The 25546-nt window shown below is 38.2% G+C and overlaps 3 protein-coding genes across 6 annotated transcripts; 2 read left to right on the top strand and 1 right to left on the bottom strand.

The window, feature by feature from the left end:
• Window positions 1-589: 589 nt before the first annotated feature.
• Window positions 590-10275, top strand: LOC137137477 (CD276 antigen-like). 3 transcript variants are annotated; one of them, XM_067523771.1, is made up of 12 exons: window positions 591-737; window positions 1659-1778; window positions 2392-2437; window positions 2697-3038; window positions 3163-3255; window positions 3619-3751; window positions 3841-6939; window positions 7042-7097; window positions 7334-7693; window positions 7940-8742; window positions 8998-9351; window positions 9911-10275. In XM_067523771.1, the coding sequence occupies exons 2-6, from the start codon at window positions 1764-1766 to the stop codon at window positions 3705-3707; spliced, it is 585 nt and encodes a 194-aa protein (XP_067379872.1). In that variant the 5' UTR covers window positions 591-737; window positions 1659-1763; the 3' UTR covers window positions 3708-3751; window positions 3841-6939; window positions 7042-7097; window positions 7334-7693; window positions 7940-8742; window positions 8998-9351; window positions 9911-10275. The 3 variants fall into 3 exon arrangements, with proteins under 3 accessions (XP_067379870.1, XP_067379872.1, XP_067379869.1); XM_067523769.1 differs by lacking the exon at window positions 2392-2437 and having other exon boundaries at window positions 590-737; XM_067523768.1 differs by lacking the exons at window positions 591-737; window positions 1659-1778; window positions 2392-2437; ... (1 more) ...; window positions 3163-3255; window positions 3619-3751 and having other exon boundaries at window positions 6511-6939.
• LOC137138130 (butyrophilin-like protein 2) lies at window positions 8896-24157 on the top strand. Its single transcript, XM_067525080.1, has 13 exons — window positions 8896-8908; window positions 8998-9351; window positions 11629-11701; window positions 16413-16468; window positions 16674-17033; window positions 17592-19283; window positions 19470-19553; window positions 20475-20594; window positions 21208-21253; window positions 21513-21854; window positions 21979-22071; window positions 22435-22567; window positions 22657-24157. The coding sequence occupies exons 1-6, from the start codon at window positions 8896-8898 to the stop codon at window positions 17777-17779; spliced, it is 1044 nt and encodes a 347-aa protein (XP_067381181.1). The 3' UTR covers window positions 17780-19283; window positions 19470-19553; window positions 20475-20594; window positions 21208-21253; window positions 21513-21854; window positions 21979-22071; window positions 22435-22567; window positions 22657-24157.
• Window positions 12432-13920, bottom strand: LOC137137483 (programmed cell death 1 ligand 1-like). Of its 2 annotated transcripts, none has more exons than XM_067523783.1 (3): window positions 13867-13920; window positions 13113-13457; window positions 12432-12824 (listed from the first exon to the last, which is right to left on the bottom strand). In XM_067523783.1, the coding sequence occupies exons 1-3, from the start codon at window positions 13913-13915 to the stop codon at window positions 12763-12765; spliced, it is 456 nt and encodes a 151-aa protein (XP_067379884.1). In that variant the 5' UTR covers window positions 13916-13920; the 3' UTR covers window positions 12432-12762. The 2 variants fall into 2 exon arrangements, with proteins under 2 accessions (XP_067379884.1, XP_067379883.1); XM_067523782.1 differs by having other exon boundaries at window positions 12737-13040.
• Window positions 24158-25546: the final 1389 nt, after the last annotated feature.

Genomic DNA, 25546 nt, shown 5'->3' with positions numbered 1-25546 from the left:
CACCGGGCTTGTTTTCCCTTCACCCTTCACCGGACCCCCCTCCTTGGTAGACTTCCGTTACCTTGCACCAGCGGGTTCTACAGTTCTCTTCTACCTCACAAGCACCCTGTTGAGCGTTTCCGACGTCTGAAGCCCATCCACACTTCCTGCACCACTTCCCTTAATAAATCAATATGTAACTTATTTCGTGTGTTATTTTTGTGAGTATAAGTGGGGGAATGTGGGGGGCAGAGTTACCAAACCGTGAATAAAGGAAGGACATACTAGTATTATTGTGAGACATCTACACTCCAGTTTTCTGCACACAGACAACAAAGTGAGTTTTGATTAAGAAAGTGTTGTTACCGATGTTCGCCACGAGAGGGAGACACAGGCAGCGCCAACACACCGTCATATAGCGCTGAGAGGAGACACAAGACAGAAATGTGCTGACAACAGTGCAACTGTATTTTTTCAGCTTTGTTACAGTTAAGTTACATCTCGACATATTTACTTTGTCATTCAATTCTAAAAAATAAAAATTCTCTGAGGCGTCAGTGGCCTAATAACTTTCTGTAACTGGTGGATAAATTGCATCAGCCACATTTCATCAGCCTGCTCTGACCTCCTTCCTCTTCCTCTTCCTCTTCCTCTTTACTTTTACGTTTGTTTAGTCCGTGGACTGTCCAGCAACTACATACTGATACTTCAGGACTCAAACAGAGCAGGACACGTTGAGGCTGCTTCACTTTAAACATGTGAGTAAAGCATAAATTACATCCATGTTTTAATGTCTGTTTCCTGTGTTTGTATCGTGAGTGAAAAAACCTGACAGAAACCTACAAAGTCTAATTTAAACCTTTATCGTAACCATTTTATTTAAACCTGAAAAATCCTGGATTTAATCTTCAGAGTAAAAAAAACAGACATGTGCACAGGTAGAACCAATTAAATGCATTTTTATTGTTGTCATAAACCGACTAAAAGCGTAGTCGTTCGGTGGGTATGGCGTTCGCCCACGGAACACAGGTTCGGTGGTTCGACGTCCAAGTGTTCTTGGGAAAGAGACTTAACCATAGTTCACGTGATCACATTGCATGGTAGCCGCCATCATCGATGTGTGTGTGTGTGTGTGTGTGTGTGTGTGTGTGAATGAGAAGCAACAATGTGCTGTATAAGCAGAGCATTTATAATTGTTGCTGTATGAAGCTCAGTGATTTCAGTAGAATCACCTGTATTTGTATTTAACAACAAACACAAAACATCACCGGTTCACATAAATGTCCAGTACTTTTACTTTAATACTTTTACTAGAGTCTAATTTTGTTTGTGCTTTTGTACTTTTACTTAAGTTCAGGTTTTGAGTATTTAACTACTACAGCTTCACTGCTTGTAAAAAACCTTGTTTGGCCATTGTGTTAAATACTCCCCTGTATTTACCTGAATCAGGTCCTGTCGATAGATAAAATTAAAATTAATATCTATACTATGCTGCATCTACCTGAAAGTGAACCAGCCCACTTGATTATCCACCACAGTGTGTTTGAACATATTTTACTGCAGTAACTGATTTATGTTTGTGCATCTAAGTCCACTTGTAAAAAGAAACACTTTAATACTCGCGAGCAAAGAGTTTTGCCTGTGATTAAATATGTAAACTGTGTAAACTGTATTTACAGAAAAGCCAGAGACTGAAATGCAGCCAGTTAATCAACAGGAAACCTGTTGTTCACCTTCATGCACCTGCTGGAGTGGAATGTATTGTACCTGGGTACAGCTGAGAAATGTCACAAAAACATGTAAGACTTGTTATTATCTCATTCAGACCCCCAACTTTAATAAATGTACACGGCAAAAATGTGAAGTAAGACATTGCTCTCTAATATAAACCAATATTTACAGCTTGTTTAAGCTCATGGACACATCACTGGTTATAATTGGTAATAAACATGAATTAACTGTGTCAATATTGTATTTGTCATAACAAATAATAATAATTAATGTCACATGTAATTTGTCACGTGTGTGTAACTGTTATCTAGGCAGAAATAATACACTTTCTTTAGCAGGCCCAACTAAATATTTCATGTTGTGGTGACCTCACCAACCTGCTCTCTATGGCTTTAGTCTAAGGTGTAAATGTACATCAATGCTTTTAAACTTCCCTCTGACTTTTCATATTAAATTGTTTCTCTGCTTCTGGCTGAAAAACTCACCCGGAGGAGTGACAAAATCTGAACTGAAGGTTCCACCAACAGATGTCATCTGGAGGCATTTTCCAGCTCCAAGTACAGAGATATTTTGAAATAGGGAAGTCAGAGGGAAGTTTAATGGCATTTATGTACATGTACCAAAGTTCAAAATCAGTGAAGGCCTCCTTTAAAGCCTATATCTACTTTTTTCCTGTCACAGATAACTTGGGTCATTGTGCTCACTGCCCTGATCTCTTCTGTTTCGGGTAAGTAGGGCTGTAAAGATTTTGTCAAATCAACATGTGACAAATGATCCGCTGTGACGACCCTGAACTCACGGGATAAACCGAAAGAACAAAAAAATTTAAATATTGCAAATGACATAGCACAGCTCTAATCAGACATAACTAGCAGAACCTTTGTCTGATAATTGTAAAATGATTTGAACTTGACTTTTTTCTGTCCAAATTTGATTCACACTGATGTTTTAATTCCAGTTTCCCTCTCTCTCCTCTACAAACACAGTTACTGCGAACATGTCTACAACTGACTATCAGACAGAGGAAAACAACAATGTCACCATCACATGGGACATTCAGACCCAACTTGAAATGTCTCTCACCAATCTGATTTGTTACCAGTCAAAGCCTCCTAAGGTTTTATATCAGATGATAAACGGCATTGAGAACACGGAGTCTCAGCATCAGCGCTTTGCAGGACGCGTTCAGTTGGACAGAAGCTCTCTGAAAGAGGGACGGGTCAAAATTCATCTTTCCACAGTTACAGCTGAAGATTCTGGAAACTACTGGTGTGATCTGGCTGCTGATTATGACAAGAACGCGAAGAGATGGCGACTTTTGGCCACTGGTAAGTTGACTTAAAACTTAAGACTTTACACGTCGTAAAGATTTTTTTTGATTAACAGGAAACCCAGAAACAATCAGTGCACTATTGCAATGAGCTGCAAAACTGATTAAGATTCGTCCCACAGAATGTTTTGTCTTGAACGTGGCCCAGAACAACAATGAAGAAAACAGCAGGAAGTCTCTCGACAAACTAAACTCTGTTCTGTCAGCTGCTAAAGGTTGGTCAACAATCTAACGTCATACTGTAGAACAACATGTCACTGGGGAGGTTTTAATGCAGAATGAACACTTTTACTTTGTGCACTGTTTATGAAAACTGCTTGAATTCATGGTCATGTATCAGCATTTGTAGAAATCAGCTCAGAGACCTTTGGCCATTTGGCTTATGGCACCACCATGTGGACAAGGTGTTTGAATGTAGCACTGAGGGATCATAATCTAATATGTGTAAATAATATTTAGCAGTTTTTATGTAAAAAAAAAAAAAAAGCTGCAATTCGCAATTCTGCATGAATTATATCATTATTCCTGTTCTTTTTCGATCATATATAAACACTGGTGTTGTCTTCATCATCTTGCAGGTGGAAAGCACCAACCAGGACATCCTCTGCTGGTCTACGCTGGACTAACTGTAGCTCTAGTGATACTGGAGCTCTGTGCTCTGGATTAGATGATGTCTGATGCAATTCATCGCTAGAGACCAACGATGAAAAAGTGTGTAGAGTACGTCAGCTTATTTGTTTTCATGAATACTTTTGTGTGTTTTGTGTAAGTTAATACTTCATCTCATGTCAATCACACAGATCGTCACCAGCATGGAGGTTATACATCAGGAACCAGACTGACAATGAAAATTAGAAATTGACCATGTGAGCTGGTCACAGCATTAACATACTGCTCCATGGTGAAAAGATCATGTGACTCATGGACAGCAGGTCGACTCTGGGATCATGGTCAAAGGTCTGGGTCCAAATTGGTGGAAAGAAGCAACATCATTAATGTAAAGTTACTGTGAGTTATTCTCTTCTCTGTCCAGGTCAGATTCATCCTTTTCTTTTCTACAGCATCTAAACTGTCTCTTCACTACAAAAAAAGCAGCATTATCACCTGAAACACATATTTCCCAGAAGTGATTCTTAAACCAACATGACAAAAGTTCTGAATATAGTATATCCACTGACTTAAAGGGATAATTTGGTCGTCAATATGTGAAATTCATATATTCAACATAAAGTGCATCGTCAGCACCTAGAGTGAATTTTCGGAATTATTTTTAAGAAATTTGCACATATTTGATAGAATATCTTTAACATATTTATTACAATATTGAAATATTTAGATATAAATGTATTGTCCGTCCTCCAGGCTGCTGTAAATTTTAGTTCATTTTTAAAATTGAAACATCATTTAAAATGACTTTGTATTACATCACAGCTGGTTTCACCAACCAGTGTGATCAATTTTCTACAACGTGTCAAACACATTCGACAAAGATCTGCTTAAGTTTGTTATGTAAAATGTAATGAATCCAGGAGCAGCCTGAGGAGAACACAAACACATTCAACATGTAAAGTTTAAACTTTGGATTCACATGTTGTTGTGCTGCCAAACGATAGTTTTCAAGGCAGAAACCCAGAAACTTTATTCCACTTAAATGTCTCATGTAAAGTAGTGATGAAAGTATTTATTCACGTTTTCTGTTTACTGTTACTGCTTTTTGTAACTAAATCCATATAAAATCTTTATGTCTGCAAAGCACTTTCAAACTTCTCACACATTTTGAGTGTGTACTGTAAATGTATTATGAGTAGGAAATGTGGTAGAAAGTGTTTGAGCATGAAAAGATTGTTTTTTAGACATGTTACATACTGTGAGAATCATTTTAACTTTAGCTGTATTTACAAAGAAGATTTACACAACTATATATTTTCATATGTATAAACATGAACGAGAGACTGAGTGAATGTGATCAACCTGTAAGTTTTGTATAAAGATGTTCTTTGACTAAAACACAATAAAGGGCATTAAGAAGCCAGAGAGCATCTTTTTTGTGTCCTTTAGACTGAACTCAACACTGATAGTGTTAGTGTGAGACGCTGCTCAGAACCAGACTGAATCTGTAACATCTGGTTTATTTTTAGTTTTTTATCAAAGTTTAATCAAAGAACAACTATAACATTTGCTTTCCATTCACATAACAATAATAGTTTCTGTGTGATGATCACAAACATCACCGAGCTTGACAGTCTATAGGAAATATGTTTAACCTGCAGCCAGCTGAGGATTATTAACAAGACGTCCAGTGAAGAGTTTCCACTAGTGATTTACCTCCAGTGTGAACAACTCTCCCCCCTCTGTCAAGAATTAGCATCGATGAAAAAGATGATAGTAAGAGGTAGAAAATAACTGCTGTCACAAAAATAACAGCGAGTGTAAATTTCAGTTTCATACATATCACTACAGTCAAATACTGTAACCATATGAGTTAAAGTGAAAGTTTTATATCGAATCTGGACCAAACAAAGAGCCGCTTCTTGTGAGCAACAACAAAAGCAGAAGTCCTACCTATAATACTTCATCACATCCTGCAGGAGGCAGCCATTATATAACTGGTAGGATAAGCTGTAAACATTAGGAACATGTTATTATGGCTGTGTTGTATTTGTCCCTTGGAAACATTTTCATTTTTATGGTAATGTTCAGCTTTTGTGTAATTGATTGTGTTTTCTGTATTTGCAGGATTTTTTTTCAGATTGTTGGACCTCAAATTAGTGAAATTTATTCCAAACCTCATCAATTTGACAGCACAGGTGTAGCATTAACAAACGCGCAGCAACAGACAAAAACACAACCAAATTGAGAAACGCTCTGGAGGCAGCCACCAAAAAGCCGCTGTCAACCCTGACAACTATGTGCTAAAAACTAAAATAAAATCCCAGCTCATTTTCTAATTCACTGAGGGAGAGTGAAAGTACAACAAGTGTGTCCCAGTTGTGTCCGTCACTTTTTAATTCCCCCCTGGAACCATTGTAGACAACTGTCATAGCCACAGGGGCCACTACAAATGGACAGACATTTAGATTTGTAGGTGTATTTTCCGGTTCTTTTGGAGACATTTCCGTTGTGTTGTCGCTAATGTTGTCAAAGTGATAAAGGTGTTTTTTAAATGTGCATGTGTTTCTTTGATTAGTGGAGTTGTGAGCTCTCGGGGCCACATCACACTATGCTACAGACAACAAACATAAATACATATGTAATATTGTACATTTTTCTACCATTTTAGTAAAAGTCTTAAGAACATGGTTTGTGATTTTTATGTATTTAGAAATAGAAATGTGTTGATTTGCTGTCAGTGTCCTTTAAGCACTGCAATGATGCAAAATGTGAGTGTAGATTAAATGTAGGAGCAGCCTATTTATTAAACACATTATAAAGAGGAAAGTAGCATTTTTGTGTGAATACTAACTCTGTTAACTGTGAGTTGATTTAAGTTTAAAGCATAATTGTGAAATTAGTTCACAATATTTTCTCCTTTTACATTTTTATATTTTACACCATCGTAGTGTTGACAAAGAATAAGCACAAGGGCAGTAACAACTGCAACACGGAAGTGTGTTTCCACTCTGTCTTGCCACTCCCCTGTGGGAACACATAGTGGCAACACAGGAGCATGCGCAGTGAGGCTCGTGTTAAACCGAACAGAAACCACTCGTCAAGTCGGGCGCAGAAGCGAAGTAACTTTACAGGTTACTCCCCTGTGCTCGTTGTAGCCACTGGCTCTAAACGCAGTTTTTGTATCTTTTTACCACGAGCAGAATTACAAAAAGAGATCTTATATCAGCTGGATGTGAGGAGGAAAACTCCGTTACGAGCTGCCTTTGCAGAAATGCTGATTTTTAAAGGTAAGACGACATTTAGATTCGCTCTACTTCCAGCTGTGGAGTCACTTCCTGTAACTTTGATCTGATGTGTCTCTGACTCTCCTCCTCTGTCTCCTCTCACAGGATGAAGATGATCTTCAGGATCCTGCTGCTCATCAACCTGATCTCATGTGTCTCTGGTTAGTTTATATCCTCACTTTATTTTATAAAATACATTAACAGATGTTATGACTTACATCTTTTAATCCATCAGATCAGTAACATCATCATAGGCTCCTCACTTTCTGTCTCTGTGTCCTCAACAGGAACATTAGTTTATATCTTCACTTTATTTTCCAGAAACTAAATAATATATAAATAAATCCAAGTTCAGAGTTAGTCTTCTCCTCACTGTGTGTCTCTGTGTCCTCAACAGGCACATTTGTAGTGAATGTGACACAGACCTTCTATCAGGCAGAGGAGAACCACAACATGACACTGGAGTGGACCTTCACCACCAAACCTGAGTTTTCCATCAGCTCACTTAACATCCTCTGTAGCTTGTTCCTCAATGGTGAAATCTTAGTCCTTCTTCGTCTCCATGATGGTGTTGAGGTCTCAGAGTCTCAGGATCAACAGTTTTCAGGACGAGTCCAGTTTGACAAAGATGTCCTCAGAGAAGGACGAATCACACTTAAACTGTCCAGACTCAGGACTGAGGACTCAGGACTGTACCTGTGTGATGTGAAATCAGATGATGGCAGCAGCATCAAAGATTGTGAACTCAGTGTTACTGGTAAGTAACGTCAGTGGAGCTCAGTACAATTTCTGTACTTTTGTCTTTTGAAACTAGACATGTGGCTGCTGAGCTAGTTGTTAAGGTCATATTTATAGATATCATATATGTAGCAACAGACATCATTAGATTTATGTCATGAACAAGAGGAAAGTTTTAAAGGTTGGAGAGATACATCTTTAAATAAATAGGTGTTGGGGATTATAGATCGAGAAGAAACACAGTTATTTTTTACTTGTCTTACAGCTGCTGATCAGCTCAAACCTCAGAGACCAACTGTGAGTCCAGAACCACAGAGTCAGGGATGGATTGGACTCTACGTTGGACTGGGACTGACAGCAGCAGCAGTTCTACTGGTCACACTCTGCTTTGCTCTGAGTCGTTGTTTCACTAAATCTACTGATGAGACTGAAAATCCCTCTTCAGTGGTTAAACAGTTCAGTGTGTCAGAAAGCAGATTTCTCTCTGTCCATCCAACATCAGAGTCCTAAAACCAAGAGACAGAATCAGAGACTCTGTTCCTCCAACATCTGATCCTCTTTGTGTTAAATTCTGTTTGTATCACATCAGTGTGAGTTTTAGTGATTACAGGTCACTGTGTGACTGAGGACTTCACCTCTCTGAGCTTCATGGGACCAACAACCTCAGTCCAAGTGGATGAAGACTCATCATCTTTCTCATCTTCATCCTAAAGTGTTCATGCTACATTCAGTTTTATTCATGTAGCAGGGTGAATTTAATAAAAGTAATTTTGTTGATTCAGATTCAGCTTGAATGAGTGTATTTCCTTTGCTTGTTCATATTTAGCCTGTAATTACCATACAGCACACTGACACCTTTGGTTGGGGTAAATATCAAAGTGTCTTATCTAGATCTCACCAACCGAACAATCATGTGGGAAATGTGTTCTTGGTAAAAGTTGTTACCAGCAGGGATCTTTAAGTCCATAATGTGTCCACAGTGGCTGCTGAACTGTTTTATACCACCAGATGGAGCAGTGGACACGCAGCTGACACTCATGACGTCATGACTTTGTGACGTCGGAGTTGGTAAGTAGCCACGTGTTTCTGTTTTCTGTTTCTGTTCATAGATTATTTACAGTATTCTAGAGAAACAGTACAAACAAAAGAGATATTCTGTATTTCAGCACTTTAAGAAAAGTTACTACTAATCACACATGGACTTTTATTATTATTTAAAATATGCTCGTCGTTTGTATTTGTCTTAAAGTTTTTTTATTTAAGGTATATTTAAATAGAAAAAGTCACAATACAGCTACAATAACTGACCTGTCTCCTCAACAGGGACATTTGTAGTGAATGTGACACAGACCTTCTATCAGGCAGAGGAGAACCACAACATCACACTGGACTGGACCTTCACCACCAAACCTGACACTTCCTCCAACTCACTTTTTATCTACTGTGGACTGATCACTGGTCGAAAAACCCTGTATGATCTACAAAGGGGTGTTGAGGTCTCAGAGTCTCAGGATCAACAATTTTTAGGACGAGTCCAGTTTGACAAAGACGTCCTCAGAGAAGGACGAATCAGACTTCAACTGTCCAGACTCAGGACTGAGGACTCAGGACTGTACCTGTGTAAAGTGAAAACAGATTATGGTGGAAATGCTGGTGAATGTCGACTCAATGTCACCGGTAAGTAGATTCAGTATAAGTCAGTAGTTCACAGTCTAATTTGTACTAAAGAGAAATTAAACCTGAGCTGAGTGAACTTTGTTTTGCAGATAATTGTTAATGAACCCAATAATGGACAAATGTAAACTTTTAATTGAAAATCAAAAACTCACCATATACATCTGCAAAAAAACATATCTGGATCTATCCAGCATTTAGTTGGGACCAAAGTTCTGGACCAACTGATGGAGAAACCCACAGAGTCGAGCTGTGACTAAAACTGTCCATCATGGTTAAAGAGACCTGAATTGTCCTTTTTAGAGGAGAACACAATTATTCAATCTCCAGTGATGTGAATCAGAGAAAAGCAGCAGATCTTCACATTTGAGGAGCTGGAACCAGAAAAATGTTCTCGTTTGTACTTTGTCTTAATCTGCAAATGTAAAGTTTCAGATTATTATTGTTTCAGCAGCAGTTCAAAGATTGAACTCCCTCTATAAAACATAAATGTTCTGTTTATAGAAAAAAAAGTGAATTTATGCTCAAAGTCTGAGAAAAGTCAAACATTTGTATTTTACAGCAGCAGCTGATCATCCTGAACCTCAGAGACCAAATGTGAGTCCACAACCAGAGAGTCAGGGATGGATTGGACTCTACGTTGGACTGGGACTGACAGCAGCAGCAGTTCTACTGGTCACACTCTGCTTTGCTCTGAGACGTTGTTTCACTAAATGTACTGATAAGACTGAAAATCCCTCTTCAGTGGTTCAACAGTTCAGTTTGTCACAGAGCAGACTTCTCTCTGTCCCTGAATCCTTTGACCCTGTTGGTCCATGAAGCTGTTTTTCTCTGACCTCTGAGCTTTTTACCTCTGTCACTGTCTTCATGGTCTGAGACAAACAAAGAGGATGAGACAGAGAGGAGACCAACATCTGATCAGATCCATCAGGACCAACAGGACTTAGTCTAGAGGACCCCCTTTCTATGAGAGCATCAGATCAAGATCTGAGTCCTTAAACCTGGAGACAGAATCAGAGATATGAAAGCGATGTTTCAGTTTTAAATTATTCCTGTGAGTTTGAGTTTAAATTAAGTTGTTACAGTATTATAATTATGTGTCATTGATGTAAATAATTATACTGTTACAGATATTTGTCTTTCCCTCAGCAGATATAAGGAAAGTGTAAAATATCTGAATACGTTTCTATATTTATATCAGTCACATTTATATGAATCCTGTGTTTATTTAAAAACTGGACGGGGAACTGAAGAACTTGGGGAATTAGTCAACAATAATTATAACTGTTTTATTACTAATGCATCACAACAAATATAAATACAGTTTTTGGATATGGAAAGATGAAGAAAAGTTCATACACAAAGTCAACACAGCAAAATCATCTGTTGTGGATCATCAGAGCAGCACTTTGTGAACCAGACACATCAGGTGGATCAAAGTGTATTTTCTGTTAAAGATCAGTGACAGAACAGCTGCTACAACCACTGCTGCTGCTGCTGCTGCAGGTTTTGTAGCTACTGTATCTGTCAGTGACAACAAAACACTGATATGATCCTCAGATCAGTAAATGGACATTTGAACATGAATGAACTCATTATTTACAGTCACACGTGGTTTGATATGATCTGAGTGATTAAAAAATTCACTTTATTATACAGTTTCATTATAAACACTTAAATGACCCAAACCAACCATTTCATAAATAGTCCACACAGTTTCTAAATGTCCCTCTAATAAAATGTGAGTATAAGTGGGGGAATGTGGGGGGCAGAGTTACCAAACCGTGAATAAAGGAAGGACATACTAGTATTATTGTGAGACATCTACACTCCAGTTTTCTGCACACAGACAACAAAGTGAGCTTTGATTAAGAAAGTGTTGTTACCGATGTTCGCCACCAGAGGGAGACACAGGCAGCGCCAACACACCGTCATATAGCGCTGAGAGGAGACACAAGACAGAAATGTGCTGACAACAGTGCAACTGTATTTTTTTTAGCTTTGTTAGTAAAGAAAAAACCCACAAGATTCTGTCAGCGTGTTTTTTTTTTCAAGTGTGCTACACAACTAATCTAGACTCTGGTGCTTCTTTAGTCAACTTACATGCAAGTTACATCTCGACATATTTACTTTGTCATTCAATTCTAAAAAACAAAATCCTCTGAGGCGTCAGTGGCCTAATAACTTTCTGTAACTGGTGGATAAATTGCATCAGCCACATTTCATCAGCCTGCTCTGACCTCCTTCCTCTTCCTCTTCCTCTTTACTTTGTTTGTTTAGTCCAGCAACTACACACTGATACTTCAGGACTCAAACTGAGCAGGACACGTCGAGGCTGCTTCACTTTAAACATGTGAGTAAAGCATAAATTGTGTTTGTATCATGAGTGAAAAAACATGACAGAAACCTACAAAGTCTAATTTAAACCTTTATCGTAACCATTTTTTTAAACCTGAAAAATCCAGGATCTAATCTTTTTAAATGAATTAAATGATTTTTTTTTTTTAAATCGACTAAAAGAGTAACGAACACAGGTTCGGTGGTTCGACTCCCGGTCCCTGCTGGCTGCGTCCAAGTGTTATTGGGAAAGAGAGTGAACTTGAACTATAGGTCACGCCGTCATCAGTGTGTGTGTGTGTGTGTGTGTGTGTGTGTGAGAATGAGAAGCAACATTGTAAACTGCTTTGGAGAAAAGTGCTGTATAAGCAGAGCATTTATGTGCAATTGTTGCTGTATGAAGCTCAGTGATTTCAGTAGAATCACCTGTATTTGTATTTAACAACAAACACAAAACATCACCATTTTTCTCTGTTTAAGTAACAGATACTATGTCCAGTCCAGAATTTAACAGCATGTTTACAAGTAGCATCTCAAAAGCTGATTAACAAACTCTTTCAATGAGTATAACAGTGAGTATAACAGTGCAGGGTTATAACCCAGTGTCCTACACTTTCCATGTTTAGTTTTTGGATTGTTTAGTATGAAAAAGTGCAAAACTACAAAACAGCAACAAAACAGAAATTTTTTTCATCATTCACTTTAATGGCAACAAATATAATTGGTATCCACTGTAAAGTCCATGAGTCCACTTACATTAAAAACACTTGCATTACCACAGTGAGCTGAAGAATCCGGACAGACACAGAGGACCAAGTTGTCCCCACTGATAACTGCTGTCTTAACTCTCTGACAGTGGTGCAGAGATGTTCACTTCAAAGTGTTGTGAGTGACGCTCACCCTGCAAAATGCTGTGGACCCCACCTCTACACCATCGTAGTGTTGTGAGAGCCCCTGACATCCCTGAACCATATCCTCCAAATCCTTCTAGCTGAATATGGTATGTGAAGCTCCCAAATTTCCACTTCACAAAGCTGGACAGCACTGGGGCAGAGGATTGGGTTCATATGATGGACTTTACTCTTGATAGTAATTCTTCATCTGTAGCTTAATGAAGGATGTTCTAGCCTTGTCCTGATCTGTTGGATGGATATGAAACAAAGCTAAGAGCAAACAAAGCAATGACACAATTCTTAAATCACCAAATAATTCAACTTAAAAGATCTCAACAGTGATAAACTGATCCTTAAATGGATGAACTCCATTAGATGTGTTACAGCTGCACTTATTAAAAATGGGGCTGAACACATCGCTGGTGTCTCCATGAGTCTGAGTTACATTCAAGACATAATGTTCTGTGGACATTAAGGGTTTTTTAGGATCTTATCTCAGTAAAATGTTCATCCAGCTTTTTATGCTGCACTCACCAGACGCTTCAAGTTGCCATCTCCTCATGATCTGGTCATAATTAGCAGCAACATCACACCTGTAGTTTCCAGAGTCTTCTACTGTGACTGTGGACAGATGAAGTCGGATTTGTCCTTCTCTAAGAGCATCTCTGTCCAACTGAACCCGTCCTGAAAACTGCTGATGCTGAGACTCTGGATCCTCAGCACCGTTTATCATTTCATACAAAGCTTTACGAGGTTCTGACAGGAAAAAACAAACAAGGTTGGTGAGAGACAAGTCTGTTTTGGTCTGACTGTCCCAACTGAAGGTGATGTTGTTGTTCTCGGTCTGATGGATTGACGTCCTCTTTACAACAAACATTCCTGTGGATAATAGAGAAGAAACTGTTAACTGGGATCAAGGTGTCAGCAAAGTACTGACTGCTTATGTAAATTGATTTACAATTAAATGTATCAAATTTAAAAATGTTATTTACAATTGAGTTTATGAGAAGTGAACTTTACAGTCTTAAACATGGAGCTAACTCCTACAGCTGTAACACTTAGTCCATTTATTAGCTAGTTAGAAATTATTAACTGTTTTCATAACTGATGAATTATATCAGTCAACGTTAGTCCAACAATACAAAATATTTGCTGGTTGCTGCTTTAAACATAGTGATTTGCTGCTTATATATTTAATCTATGAAGAACCTTGGTTGGTTTTAAGTGATTCTTTTAAGAAAATCAGCAAAGTAATAAAGCAATAAAAATATTGTGCAGCCCCACTAACCAAAGATGGGAGACGTCAGACCAATAAACAGAAGAGTCCAGATCATCATCTGAAGACTGATACATGTGGAGAAAACACTAAAGTTTGGGTTAAACCTTTAAATGTTTATCACGAGGTTTTGAATAACTTCTTGTTGCGCAGTTAATAAAACTCGTCTGCTGAGTGTGAGCACAGTCAGACACTGTAATTAAACTATAGCGACTGGAAAATCGTAATAACTGCAGAATAAACCGATTTAAGATTTAAAGGAACTAAAGAACAAAATACTACTTTTAATTACTTACATATTGTTGTCTCACTTTCAGCAACAAGAAGTGTAGTTTGAGCAAGGGACGGATCAAGTAGTGAAAAAATCTCAGGTTTCTGTGTAGAACATTTGTGGGGGTGGAGTTAGAGTCAGGTAAGAAAACCACTGACGTCAGGATCCGAGAAAGATCGTAGTTATGTGCCAAATCCACTTGCGGACAATGATCCGCTGTGGCGGATATTTTTATATTATATTTAATTTGATTTTGTTTTTCTTATCGACCAAACCCAAAACTACATGAAGTCACTTGTCTGTATTAGCTGCTATAACTCTGAAACAGGTCTCAGGAGTAAAGTCCAGGTCTGGAATCTAACTTTTGTTCTAACTGTCACTAAATATTAAAACCAAAGTATGAAATATAAAAGTCAAATCAAACCTAAATCGTTAAACTTTTTTTCTGCAAAAATAAGCATCGCTGCATTTTCTATACTTGATGAATTGCTTCAAATCCTCTTGATGTGATTTTCCTGATCTGAGTGACTTTGTTCTGCAGATATTTGTTCATAAACCAAAGAACTGGACAAATAAAATCTTAACCTTTGTTGAAAGATTTGTCACAAAAAACTTCAGATATTTCAGTCTGGACCAAAGATCTGGACCAACTGATGGACAAACCCACAGAGTGAAGCTGTGACTAAAACTGTCCATCATGGTTAAAGAGAGTTGTCCTCTCAGAATCCTGTTTGATATGACTAAGAGTCAGAAACACAAACATATTTAATCTACAGTGATGTGACTCCACATTTGAAAAACTGAAATCAGAAAACATTTGTTTGCAATTGAAAAATTTAGTTTAAGAATAATATTGTTTCAGCAGCAGCTTAAAGATTTGACTCACTACATAAATACATGTAATGTTTATTTAAAAATGCTCAAATTGTTCACATAGTTTGAGGAAAGTAAAACATTTGTACTTTACATCAGCAGCTGATTATCCTGAACCTCAGAGACCAACTGAGTCCAGAACCAGAGAGTCAGGGATGGATTGGACTCTACGTTGGACTGGGACTGACAGCAGCAGCAGTTCTACTGGTCACACTCTGCTTTGCTCGGATTAAAAACTTCTCTTCACAGCAAATATTTAATGTCACGGCAGGAAAAGCTTGTGTCTTTAAAAGCATAAACGTCACCAACATACTGCACGTTTCTACTGGTGAGCTCATTGGTTCTTCCTGCTCAGAAAGGAAACATCGCCCATATGATGATGGTTTGCACCAACAAGACATCAGATGTTTGACCAAAGGAGCACAAAGTAAAACTGCATGTGAAAATAGAGATTTTTAGCGCAGCTTTTACGACTCTGTTTCTTCTTGTCGCCACTGGATCTAAACGCAGTTTTTTTTTCTTTTTACGACGAGCAGTATTACAAAAACAGATTTTATATCACCCAGTGTGGAGAAACACTTTTGCTGTTTGTGACCAAATTGGTTTTAAAACCCTGTTTGATTTGCTCTGAGCAAACGCTGATGTTAAAGGTAAGACAGAACCGGTTTATTCTGTTTTCTTCCGAGCTGTGGAGTCAGTTCACGCTTTTGCATTCATGTTAATCCTTTACCTTCATTATTTTATCTGTGTGAAAGATCATAAAGAAGAACTACGTTCTCATGCAGAACAACCCGTGTACAAATACTCGACTGAATGACTGAATAAAGTCAGACTGTAGTTCTTGATCTGATGTGACTCTCAATTCAATTCAACCTTATTTACATAGCACCAATTTACAACAAAGTCATCACAGGGCACTTTAGAGAATAAAGTCAAAAACACACAGCTCCAAAGCCGGGGACACCTGCAGAAAGGGACAGAGAGAGAGACAGAGAAGGACAAAGACAACTACGGGAGAAAACACACAGAGTTAATGACAAACAGTGGTGACAATTGTGGGGTGAGAGGAGAGAAGGACAAGACGAGGAGGGTCCCCCAGCAGTCTAAGCCTATAGCAGCATAAATATAAATAACTATAAGCTTTATCAAAGAGGAAGGTTTTAAACCCAGATTTAAAAGTAGAGAGGGTGTCTGCTTTAGCTCGATAGCTAAAGGATCTGCCTCCCATTCTACCTTTGGAAATTCTGGGAACCACAAGTAGGCCTGCATTCTGAGATTGAAGTGGTCTATGGAACTATGAGGTCTTCAGTATATGATGGAGTCTGACTGTTGAGCTTGATAAGCAAGAAGCAGGGTTTTAAATTCTATTCTAGATTTAATGGGAAGCCATCTCCTCCTCTGTCCCCTCTCACAGGATGAAGATGATCTTCAGGATCCTGCAGCTCATCAACCTGATCGCATGTGTCTCTGGTTAGTTTATATCTTTACTTTATTGTCCACAAACAGACAAAATACACCAACAGATCTTATGACCTACATATTTAAATCCATCAGCTCACTGGAGAATCACAGCTCTACAGCAGTGACACCATCAGAGGACACAGATAATTCCAAAGGCAGAGTTTAAAAAATGGCTTTGCCTGCTCCTGTCTTTCTGTCTCTGTGTCCTCAACAGGAACATTTGTAGTGAATGTGACACAGACCATCTTTCAGGCAGAGGAGAACCACAACATCACACTGGACTGGACCTTCACCACCAAACCTCAGAGTTCCATCAGCTCACTTAACATCCTCTGTAGCCTGTTCCTCAATCGTGAAATCTTAGTCCTTCTTCATCTCCATGATGGTGTTGAGGTCTCAGAGTCTCAGGATCAACAATTTTCAGGACGAGTCCAGTTTGACAAAGACGTCCTCAGAGAAGGACGAATCAGACTTCAACTGTCCAGACTCAGGACTGAGGACTCAGGACTGTACCTGTGTGAAGTGAAAACAGATGATGGCATCAGTATGAAAGAATGGAGACTCAATGTTACAGGTAAGAACCTCCATGATAAACACATAGTAGAATTATCACCTTTCTGATCGTTTTAACTTAAATCTGAGAAATTATAACCTTGTAAAAGTAGAATTCACTGCAGAGCTGCTGTAGTGGATGACATTAGATTACACAGGTCATAATGTATCTGCACTTATATATATTTCTACTTTCCTGTTACACAAAACACTTTACACTGCGTCTCATTCACACACACACACACACACACACACACACACACACACACAGAGGTGGGGGCTGTTGTGGAGCTGATCCACACTCACTGCGAACAAATAAGTTGGAGTTCAGTGTCTTGTTCAAGGACACTTCAACATGTGACCCCAGGAGCAGGGAATCAAACCAACAACCCTGAGATCGATGGATGACTGGTCAACCTCCTGAGCCACAGAGTGAAGAAAAGTAATAGATAAAATAAATGAACAGTCCACAGGCTGAAAAGTGGCTTTGAAGTTTGCTCTTTAGAAACATCATCATTTTCTGTTGTTCTGTATTATAGATGGAGAAGAAGCACAGTTATTTTCCCCTTGTTTATTACAGCTGCTGATCAGCTCAAACCTCAGAGACCAACTGTGAGTCCAGAACCAGAGAGTCAGGGATGGATTGGACTCTACGTTGGACTGGGACTGACAGCAGCAGCAGTTCTACTGGTCACACTCTGCTTTGCTCTGAGACGTCGTTTCACTAAATCTACTGATAAGACTGAAAATCCCTCTTCAGTGGTTTAAGTTTGTCAGAGAGCAGACTTCTCTCTGTCCCTGAATCCTTTGCCCCTGTTGGTCCATGAAGCTGTTTTTCTCTGACCTCTGAGCTTTTTACCTCTGAGACAGAAAGGAGACCAACATCTGATCAGGACCAACAGGACTCTGTCTGGAGGACCCTCTTTCTATCAGAGCATCAGTTCAAGACCTGAGTCCTAAAACCTGGAGACAGAATCAGAGATATGAAAGCACAGTTTCACTTTTAAATTATTCCTGTGAGTTTGAGTTTAAATTAAGTTGTTACAGTATTATAATTGTGTGTTATTGATGTAAATAATTATACTGTTACAGATATGTGTCTTTCCCTCAGCAGATATAAGGAAAGTGTAAAATATGTAAATACATTTCTATATTTATATCAGTCACATTCATATGAATCCTGTGTTTATTTAAAAACTGGACGGGGAACTGAAGAACTTGGGGAATTAGTCAACAATAATTATAACTTTGTTATTACTAATGCATCACAACAAATATAAATACAGTTTTTGGATATGGAAAGATAAAGAAAAGTTCATACACAAAGTCAACACAGCAAAATCATCTGTTGTGGATCATCAGAGCAGCACTTTGTGAACCAGACACATCAGGTGGATCAAAGTGTATTTTCTGTTAAAGATCAGTGACAGAACAGCTGCTACAACCACTGCTGCTGGTGCTGCTGCAGGTTTTGTAGCTACTGTATCTGTCAGTGACAACAAAACACTGATATGATCCTCAGATCAGTAAATGGACATTTGAACATGAATGAACTCATTATTTACAGTCACACATGGTTTGATATTATCTGAGTGATTAAAGAATTCACTTTATAATACAGTTTCATTATAAACACTTAAATGGCCCAAACCAACCATTTCATAAGTAGTTCATAATGGTTTTAGCACTACTTCCTGCTCCGGCTTTTATTTTGACCGGATCAGCCTCTGCCTCCCCCCTTTTGGAAACTGCTTTCGGATTCTCTGGACTTGGACTTGGCTTGGACCTCGGATAGGGTTTTGGATCACCGGGCTTGTTTTCCCTTCACCCTTCACCGGACCCCCCTCCTTGGTAGACTTCCGTTACCTTGCACCAGCGGGTTCTACAGTTCTCTTCTACCTCACAAGCACCCTGTTGAGCGTTTCCGACGTCTGAAGCCCATCCACACTTCCTGCACCACTTCCCTTAATAAATCAATATGTAACTTATTTCGTGTGTTATTTTTGTGAGTATAAGTGGGGGAATGTGGGGGGCAGAGTTACCAAACCGTGAATAAAGGAAGGACATACTAGTATTATTGTGAGACATCTACACTCCAGTTTTCTGCACACAGACAACAAAGTGAGTTTTGATTAAGAAAGTGTTGTTACCGATGTTCGCCACGAGAGGGAGACACAGGCAGCGCCAACACACCGTCATATAGCGCTGAGAGGAGACACAAGACAGAAATGTGCTGACAACAGTGCAACTGTATTTTTTCAGCTTTGTTACAGTTAAGTTACATCTCGACATATTTACTTTGTCATTCAATTCTAAAAAATAAAAATTCTCTGAGGCGTCAGTGGCCTAATAACTTTCTGTAACTGGTGGATAAATTGCATCAGCCACATTTCATCAGCCTGCTCTGACCTCCTTCCTCTTCCTCTTCCTCTTCCTCTTTACTTTTACGTTTGTTTAGTCCGTGGACTGTCCAGCAACTACATACTGATACTTCAGGACTCAAACAGAGCAGGACACGTTGAGGCTGCTTCACTTTAAACATGTGAGTAAAGCATAAATTACATCCATGTTTTAATGTCTGTTTCCTGTGTTTGTATCGTGAGTGAAAAAACCTGACAGAAACCTACAAAGTCTAATTTAAACCTTTATCGTAACCATTTTATTTAAACCTGAAAAATCCTGGATTTAATCTTCAGAGTAAAAAAAACAGACATGTGCACAGGTAGAACCAATTAAATGCATTTTTATTGTTGTCATAAACCGACTAAAAGCGTAGTCGTTCGGTGGGTATGGCGTTCGCCCACGGAACACAGGTTCGGTGGTTCGACGTCCAAGTGTTCTTGGGAAAGAGACTTAACCATAGTTCACGTGATCACATTGCATGGTAGCCGCCATCATCGATGTGTGTGTGTGTGTGTGTGTGTGTGTGTGTGTGAATGAGAAGCAACAATGTGCTGTATAAGCAGAGCATTTATAATTGTTGCTGTATGAAGCTCAGTGATTTCAGTAGAATCACCTGTATTTGTATTTAACAACAAACACAAAACATCACCGGTTCACATAAATGTCCAGTACTTTTACTTTAATACTTTTACTAGAGTCTAATTTTGTTTGTGCTTTTGTACTTTTACTTAAGTTCAGGTTTTGAGTATTTAACTACTACAGCTTCACTGCTTGTAAAAAACCTTGTTTGGCCATTGTGTTAAATACTCCCCTGTATTTACCTGAATCAGGTCCTGTCGATAGATAAAATTAAAATTAATATCTATACTATGCTGCATCTACCTGAAAGTGAACCAGCCCACTTGATTATCCACCACAGTGTGTTTGAACATATTTTACTGCAGTAACTGATTTATGTTTGTGCATCTAAGTCCACTTGTAAAAAGAAACACTTTAATACTCGCGAGCAAAGAGTTTTGCCTGTGATTAAATATGTAAACTGTGTAAACTGTATTTACAGAAAAGCCAGAGACTGAAATGCAGCCAGTTAATCAACAGGAAACCTGTTGTTCACCTTCATGCACCTGCTGGAGTGGAATGTATTGTACCTGGGTACAGCTGAGAAATGTCACAAAAACATGTAAGACTTGTTATTATCTCATTCAGACCCCCAACTTTAATAAATGTACACGGCAAAAATGTGAAGTAAGACATTGCTCTCTAATATAAACCAATATTTACAGCTTGTTTAAGCTCATGGACACATCACTGGTTATAATTGGTAATAAACATGAATTAACTGTGTCAATATTGTATTTGTCATAACAAATAATAATAATTAATGTCACATGTAATTTGTCACGTGTGTGTAACTGTTATCTAGGCAGAAATAATACACTTTCTTTAGCAGGCCCAACTAAATATTTCATGTTGTGGTGACCTCACCAACCTGCTCTCTATGGCTTTAGTCTAAGGTGTAAATGTACATCAATGCTTTTAAACTTCCCTCTGACTTTTCATATTAAATTGTTTCTCTGCTTCTGGCTGAAAAACTCACCCGGAGGAGTGACAAAATCTGAACTGAAGGTTCCACCAACAGATGTCATCTGGAGGCATTTTCCAGCTCCAAGTACAGAGATATTTTGAAATAGGGAAGTCAGAGGGAAGTTTAATGGCATTTATGTACATGTACCAAAGTTCAAAATCAGTGAAGGCCTCCTTTAAAGCCTATATCTACTTTTTTCCTGTCACAGATAACTTGGGTCATTGTGCTCACTGCCCTGATCTCTTCTGTTTCGGGTAAGTAGGGCTGTAAAGATTTTGTCAAATCAACATGTGACAAATGATCCGCTGTGACGACCCTGAACTCACGGGATAAACCGAAAGAACAAAAAAATTTAAATATTGCAAATGACATAGCACAGCTCTAATCAGACATAACTAGCAGAACCTTTGTCTGATAATTGTAAAATGATTTGAACTTGACTTTTTTCTGTCCAAATTTGATTCACACTGATGTTTTAATTCCAGTTTCCCTCTCTCTCCTCTACAAACACAGTTACTGCGAACATGTCTACAACTGACTATCAGACAGAGGAAAACAACAATGTCACCATCACATGGGACATTCAGACCCAACTTGAAATGTCTCTCACCAATCTGATTTGTTACCAGTCAAAGCCTCCTAAGGTTTTATATCAGATGATAAACGGCATTGAGAACACGGAGTCTCAGCATCAGCGCTTTGCAGGACGCGTTCAGTTGGACAGAAGCTCTCTGAAAGAGGGACGGGTCAAAATTCATCTTTCCACAGTTACAGCTGAAGATTCTGGAAACTACTGGTGTGATCTGGCTGCTGATTATGACAAGAACGCGAAGAGATGGCGACTTTTGGCCACTGGTAAGTTGACTTAAAACTTAAGACTTTACACGTCGTAAAGATTTTTTTTGATTAACAGGAAACCCAGAAACAATCAGTGCACTATTGCAATGAGCTGCAAAACTGATTAAGATTCGTCCCACAGAATGTTTTGTCTTGAACGTGGCCCAGAACAACAATGAAGAAAACAGCAGGAAGTCTCTCGACAAACTAAACTCTGTTCTGTCAGCTGCTAAAGGTTGGTCAACAATCTAACGTCATACTGTAGAACAACATGTCACTGGGGAGGTTTTAATGCAGAATGAACACTTTTACTTTGTGCACTGTTTATGAAAACTGCTTGAATTCATGGTCATGTATCAGCATTTGTAGAAATCAGCTCAGAGACCTTTGGCCATTTGGCTTATGGCACCACCATGTGGACAAGGTGTTTGAATGTAGCACTGAGGGATCATAATCTAATATGTGTAAATAATATTTAGCAGTTTTTATGTAAAAAAAAAAAAAAAGCTGCAATTCGCAATTCTGCATGAATTATATCATTATTCCTGTTCTTTTTCGATCATATATAAACACTGGTGTTGTCTTCATCATCTTGCAGGTGGAAAGCACCAACCAGGACATCCTCTGCTGGTCTACGCTGGACTAACTGTAGCTCTAGTGATACTGGAGCTCTGTGCTCTGGATTAGATGATGTCTGATGCAATTCATCGCTAGAGACCAACGATGAAAAAGTGTGTAGAGTACGTCAGCTTATTTGTTTTCATGAATACTTTTGTGTGTTTTGTGTAAGTTAATACTTCATCTCATGTCAATCACACAGATCGTCACCAGCATGGAGGTTATACATCAGGAACCAGACTGACAATGAAAATTAGAAATTGACCATGTGAGCTGGTCACAGCATTAACATACTGCTCCATGGTGAAAAGATCATGTGACTCATGGACAGCAGGTCGACTCTGGGATCATGGTCAAAGGTCTGGGTCCAAATTGGTGGAAAGAAGCAACATCATTAATGTAAAGTTACTGTGAGTTATTCTCTTCTCTGTCCAGGTCAGATTCATCCTTTTCTTTTCTACAGCATCTAAACTGTCTCTTCACTACAAAAAAAGCAGCATTAGCATCTGAAACACATATTTCCCAGAAGTGATTCTTAAACCAACATGACAAAAGTTCTGAATATAGTATATCCACTGACTTAAAGGGATAATTTGGTCGTCAATATGTGAAATTCATATATTCAACATAAAGTGCATCGTCAGCACCTAGAGAATCACACAAAATAAGAAATCTTACATAAAATTATCCCACAATTATTTTTAAGAAATTTGCACATATTTGATAGAATATCTTTAACATATTTATTACAATATTGAAATATTTAGATATAAATGTATTGTCCGTCCTCCAGGCTGCTGTAAATTTTAGTTTATTTTTAAAATTGAAACATCATTTAAAATGACTTTGTATTACATCACAGCTGGTTTCACCAACCAGTGTGATCAATTTTCTACAACGTGTCAAACACATTCGACAAAGATCTGCTTAAGTTTGTTATGTAAAATGTAATGAATCCAGGAGCAGCCTGAGGAGAACACAAACACATTCAACATGTAAAGTTTAAACTTTGGATTCACATGTTGTTGTGCTGCCAAACGATAGTTTTCAAGGCAGAAACCCAGAGAACTTTGTTCCACTTAAATGTCTCATGTAAAGTAGTGATGAAAGTATTTATTCACGTTTTCTGTTTACTGTTACTGCTTTTTGTAACTAAATCCATATAAAATCTTTATGTCTGCAAAGCACTTTCAAATGTCTCACACATTTTGAGTGTGTACTGTAAATGTATTATGAGTAGGAAATGTGGTAGAAAGTGTTGGAGCATGAAAAGATTGTTTTTTAGACATGTTACATACTGTGAGAATCATTTTAACTTTAGCTGTATTTACAAAGAAGATTTACACAACTATATATTTTCATATGTATAAATATGAACGAGAGACTGAGTGAATGTGATCAACCTGTAAGTTTTGTATAAAGATGTTCTTTGACTAAAACACAATAAAGGGCATTAAGAAGCCAGAGAGCATCTTTTTTGTGTCCTTTAGACTGAACTCAACACTGATCCAGTAGCAGGAGTTAGTGTGAGACGCTGTTCAGAACCAGACTGAATCTGTAACATCTGGTTTATTTTTAGTTTTTTATCAAAGTTTAATCAAAGAACAATTATAACATTTGCTTTCCATTCACATAACAATAATAGTTTCTGTGTGATGATCACAAACATCACCGAGCTTGACAGTCTATAGGAAATATGTTTAACAGGTTTTGTAGCTACTGTATCTGTCAGTGACAACAAAACACTGATATGAGCCTCAGATCAGTAAATGGACATTTGAACATGAATGAACTCATTATATACAGTCACATGTGGTTTGATATTATCTGAGTGATTAAACACGTTTGTGTAAAGTGAGAGACTGTTAAATTGTCTCTATTACACCAGCCCTCCATCTTTCTCTGACACTAACTTGCTGCTGGAGGAACCTAAACACAACCATAAAATGCTGTAACACCTGTGGTCACATACACTGGACTCGCTTATTTATTTCCATCCCCAGGAAGATTAAGAGCACTGCACGCGTCACTTTGTCTTTGTTTTATTAAAAAACTTGAAAGTTAAATTGATTCAAAATTGGTGTGTTGATAATGTGCATCACTCTAAACAGGAATGTGTTGAAATGTCTTGGTAACCTCCAAAGAAAACCTTTTTATGAGCATCCAAACACGAGGACTTTGTTAGTTACAATGCTGATTGTGGGGACTTTCCCTTTACTTTCACAAAAATTGGCTTCAATGTTGCTTTGGTCATAGTACAGTCACCTTTATATTATAATGTTTTACTCGTATTATGTCTTCTGTTAAAACATGTTCGTCACTATGGCTAAGCAACTACGTAAAATATTAAATTGGATTGAAAAGGATTGTCAGTCTAATGCTTAGGTCAAGGCTGCTGTGACATCATGTCCTTTACATTCTTGTAAATGCAGTATCACAGGAACATCACAGGAATTTCTTTAAATTTGAAACAAGCTTCTAGTTGAACTCAGGGATAAAATCCTTGGGGTTTCTTGACCTAAGTTCAGTGGTCAAGGTCATTGTGACATCATGTCCATCCATTTTGTCCCTCACATTTATGTGGAGGCAATATCACATTAATGCCTTGAATTTCTTTAAACTTGGCATAACGTGCACTTGGACTCATAAACTGATTACAGGTTGGGGGTCAAAGGTCAAAGGATCTTATGGGATCTTCCTTCGTGTGAATGCACTATGTATGATGTCTTTGTGAAGTGATTCTGTTCTGAGCTGTAAAGGATGGTTTAATTTTCCACTGAACAGATGTTTAGTTTGTTCCAGCTGTGTAGCAGGGATTGAGCTCTTACATGTGCCGTAGTCGCCCCCTTGTGGTGAAGCTTCATATATGTCATCCACATCTGTTCTGTATCACAATTATGACAAGATCAGAGTTATGTCTACTGAGATATTATGTTTCCTTTGGTTTCAAATGTTTTTCTCATAGACCAAACCCACAAGCAAATTAAAATATATTAAAAGTACACAATAACACAACATTTCATCATGTTTCCATTCTGATAAATGATTACTGATGATTACTGTTCAGTTTTTTAATAAAGTAAAGGGAAAGT

Source organism: Channa argus, chromosome 12 (assembly GCF_033026475.1).
Source record: "Channa argus isolate prfri chromosome 12, Channa argus male v1.0, whole genome shotgun sequence".
In the NCBI taxonomy this organism is placed as follows: domain Eukaryota; kingdom Metazoa; phylum Chordata; class Actinopteri; order Anabantiformes; family Channidae; genus Channa; species Channa argus.
This window is presented reverse-complemented; position numbering and strand designations above follow the sequence as displayed.

Bases quoted from the DNA above. Each gene is read 5' to 3' on its own strand.
- LOC137138130 (XM_067525080.1), top strand. The intron at 11,702-16,412 runs GTGAGTAAAGCA...CCCCTCTCACAG, and splicing joins GGCTGCTTCACTTTAAACAT to GATGAAGATGATCTTCAGGA. The intron at 16,469-16,673 runs GTTAGTTTATAT...TGTCCTCAACAG, and splicing joins CCTGATCGCATGTGTCTCTG to GAACATTTGTAGTGAATGTG.
- LOC137137483 (XM_067523782.1), bottom strand. From the start codon at position 13,915: ATGATGATCTGGACTCTTCTGTTTATTGGTCTGACGTCTCCCATCTTT. The intron at 13,458-13,866 runs GTTAGTGGGGCT...TATTATCCACAG, and splicing joins TCTGACGTCTCCCATCTTTG to GAATGTTTGTTGTAAAGAGG. The intron at 13,041-13,112 runs GTGAGTGCAGCA...TAATGTCCACAG, and splicing joins ATGGCAACTTGAAGCGTCTG to AACATTATGTCTTGAATGTA.
- LOC137137477 (XM_067523768.1), top strand. From the start codon at position 7,043: ATGAAGATGATCTTCAGGATCCTGCTGCTCATCAACCTGATCTCATGT. The intron at 7,098-7,333 runs GTTAGTTTATAT...TGTCCTCAACAG, and splicing joins CCTGATCTCATGTGTCTCTG to GCACATTTGTAGTGAATGTG. The intron at 7,694-7,939 runs GTAAGTAACGTC...CTTGTCTTACAG, and splicing joins TTGTGAACTCAGTGTTACTG to CTGCTGATCAGCTCAAACCT.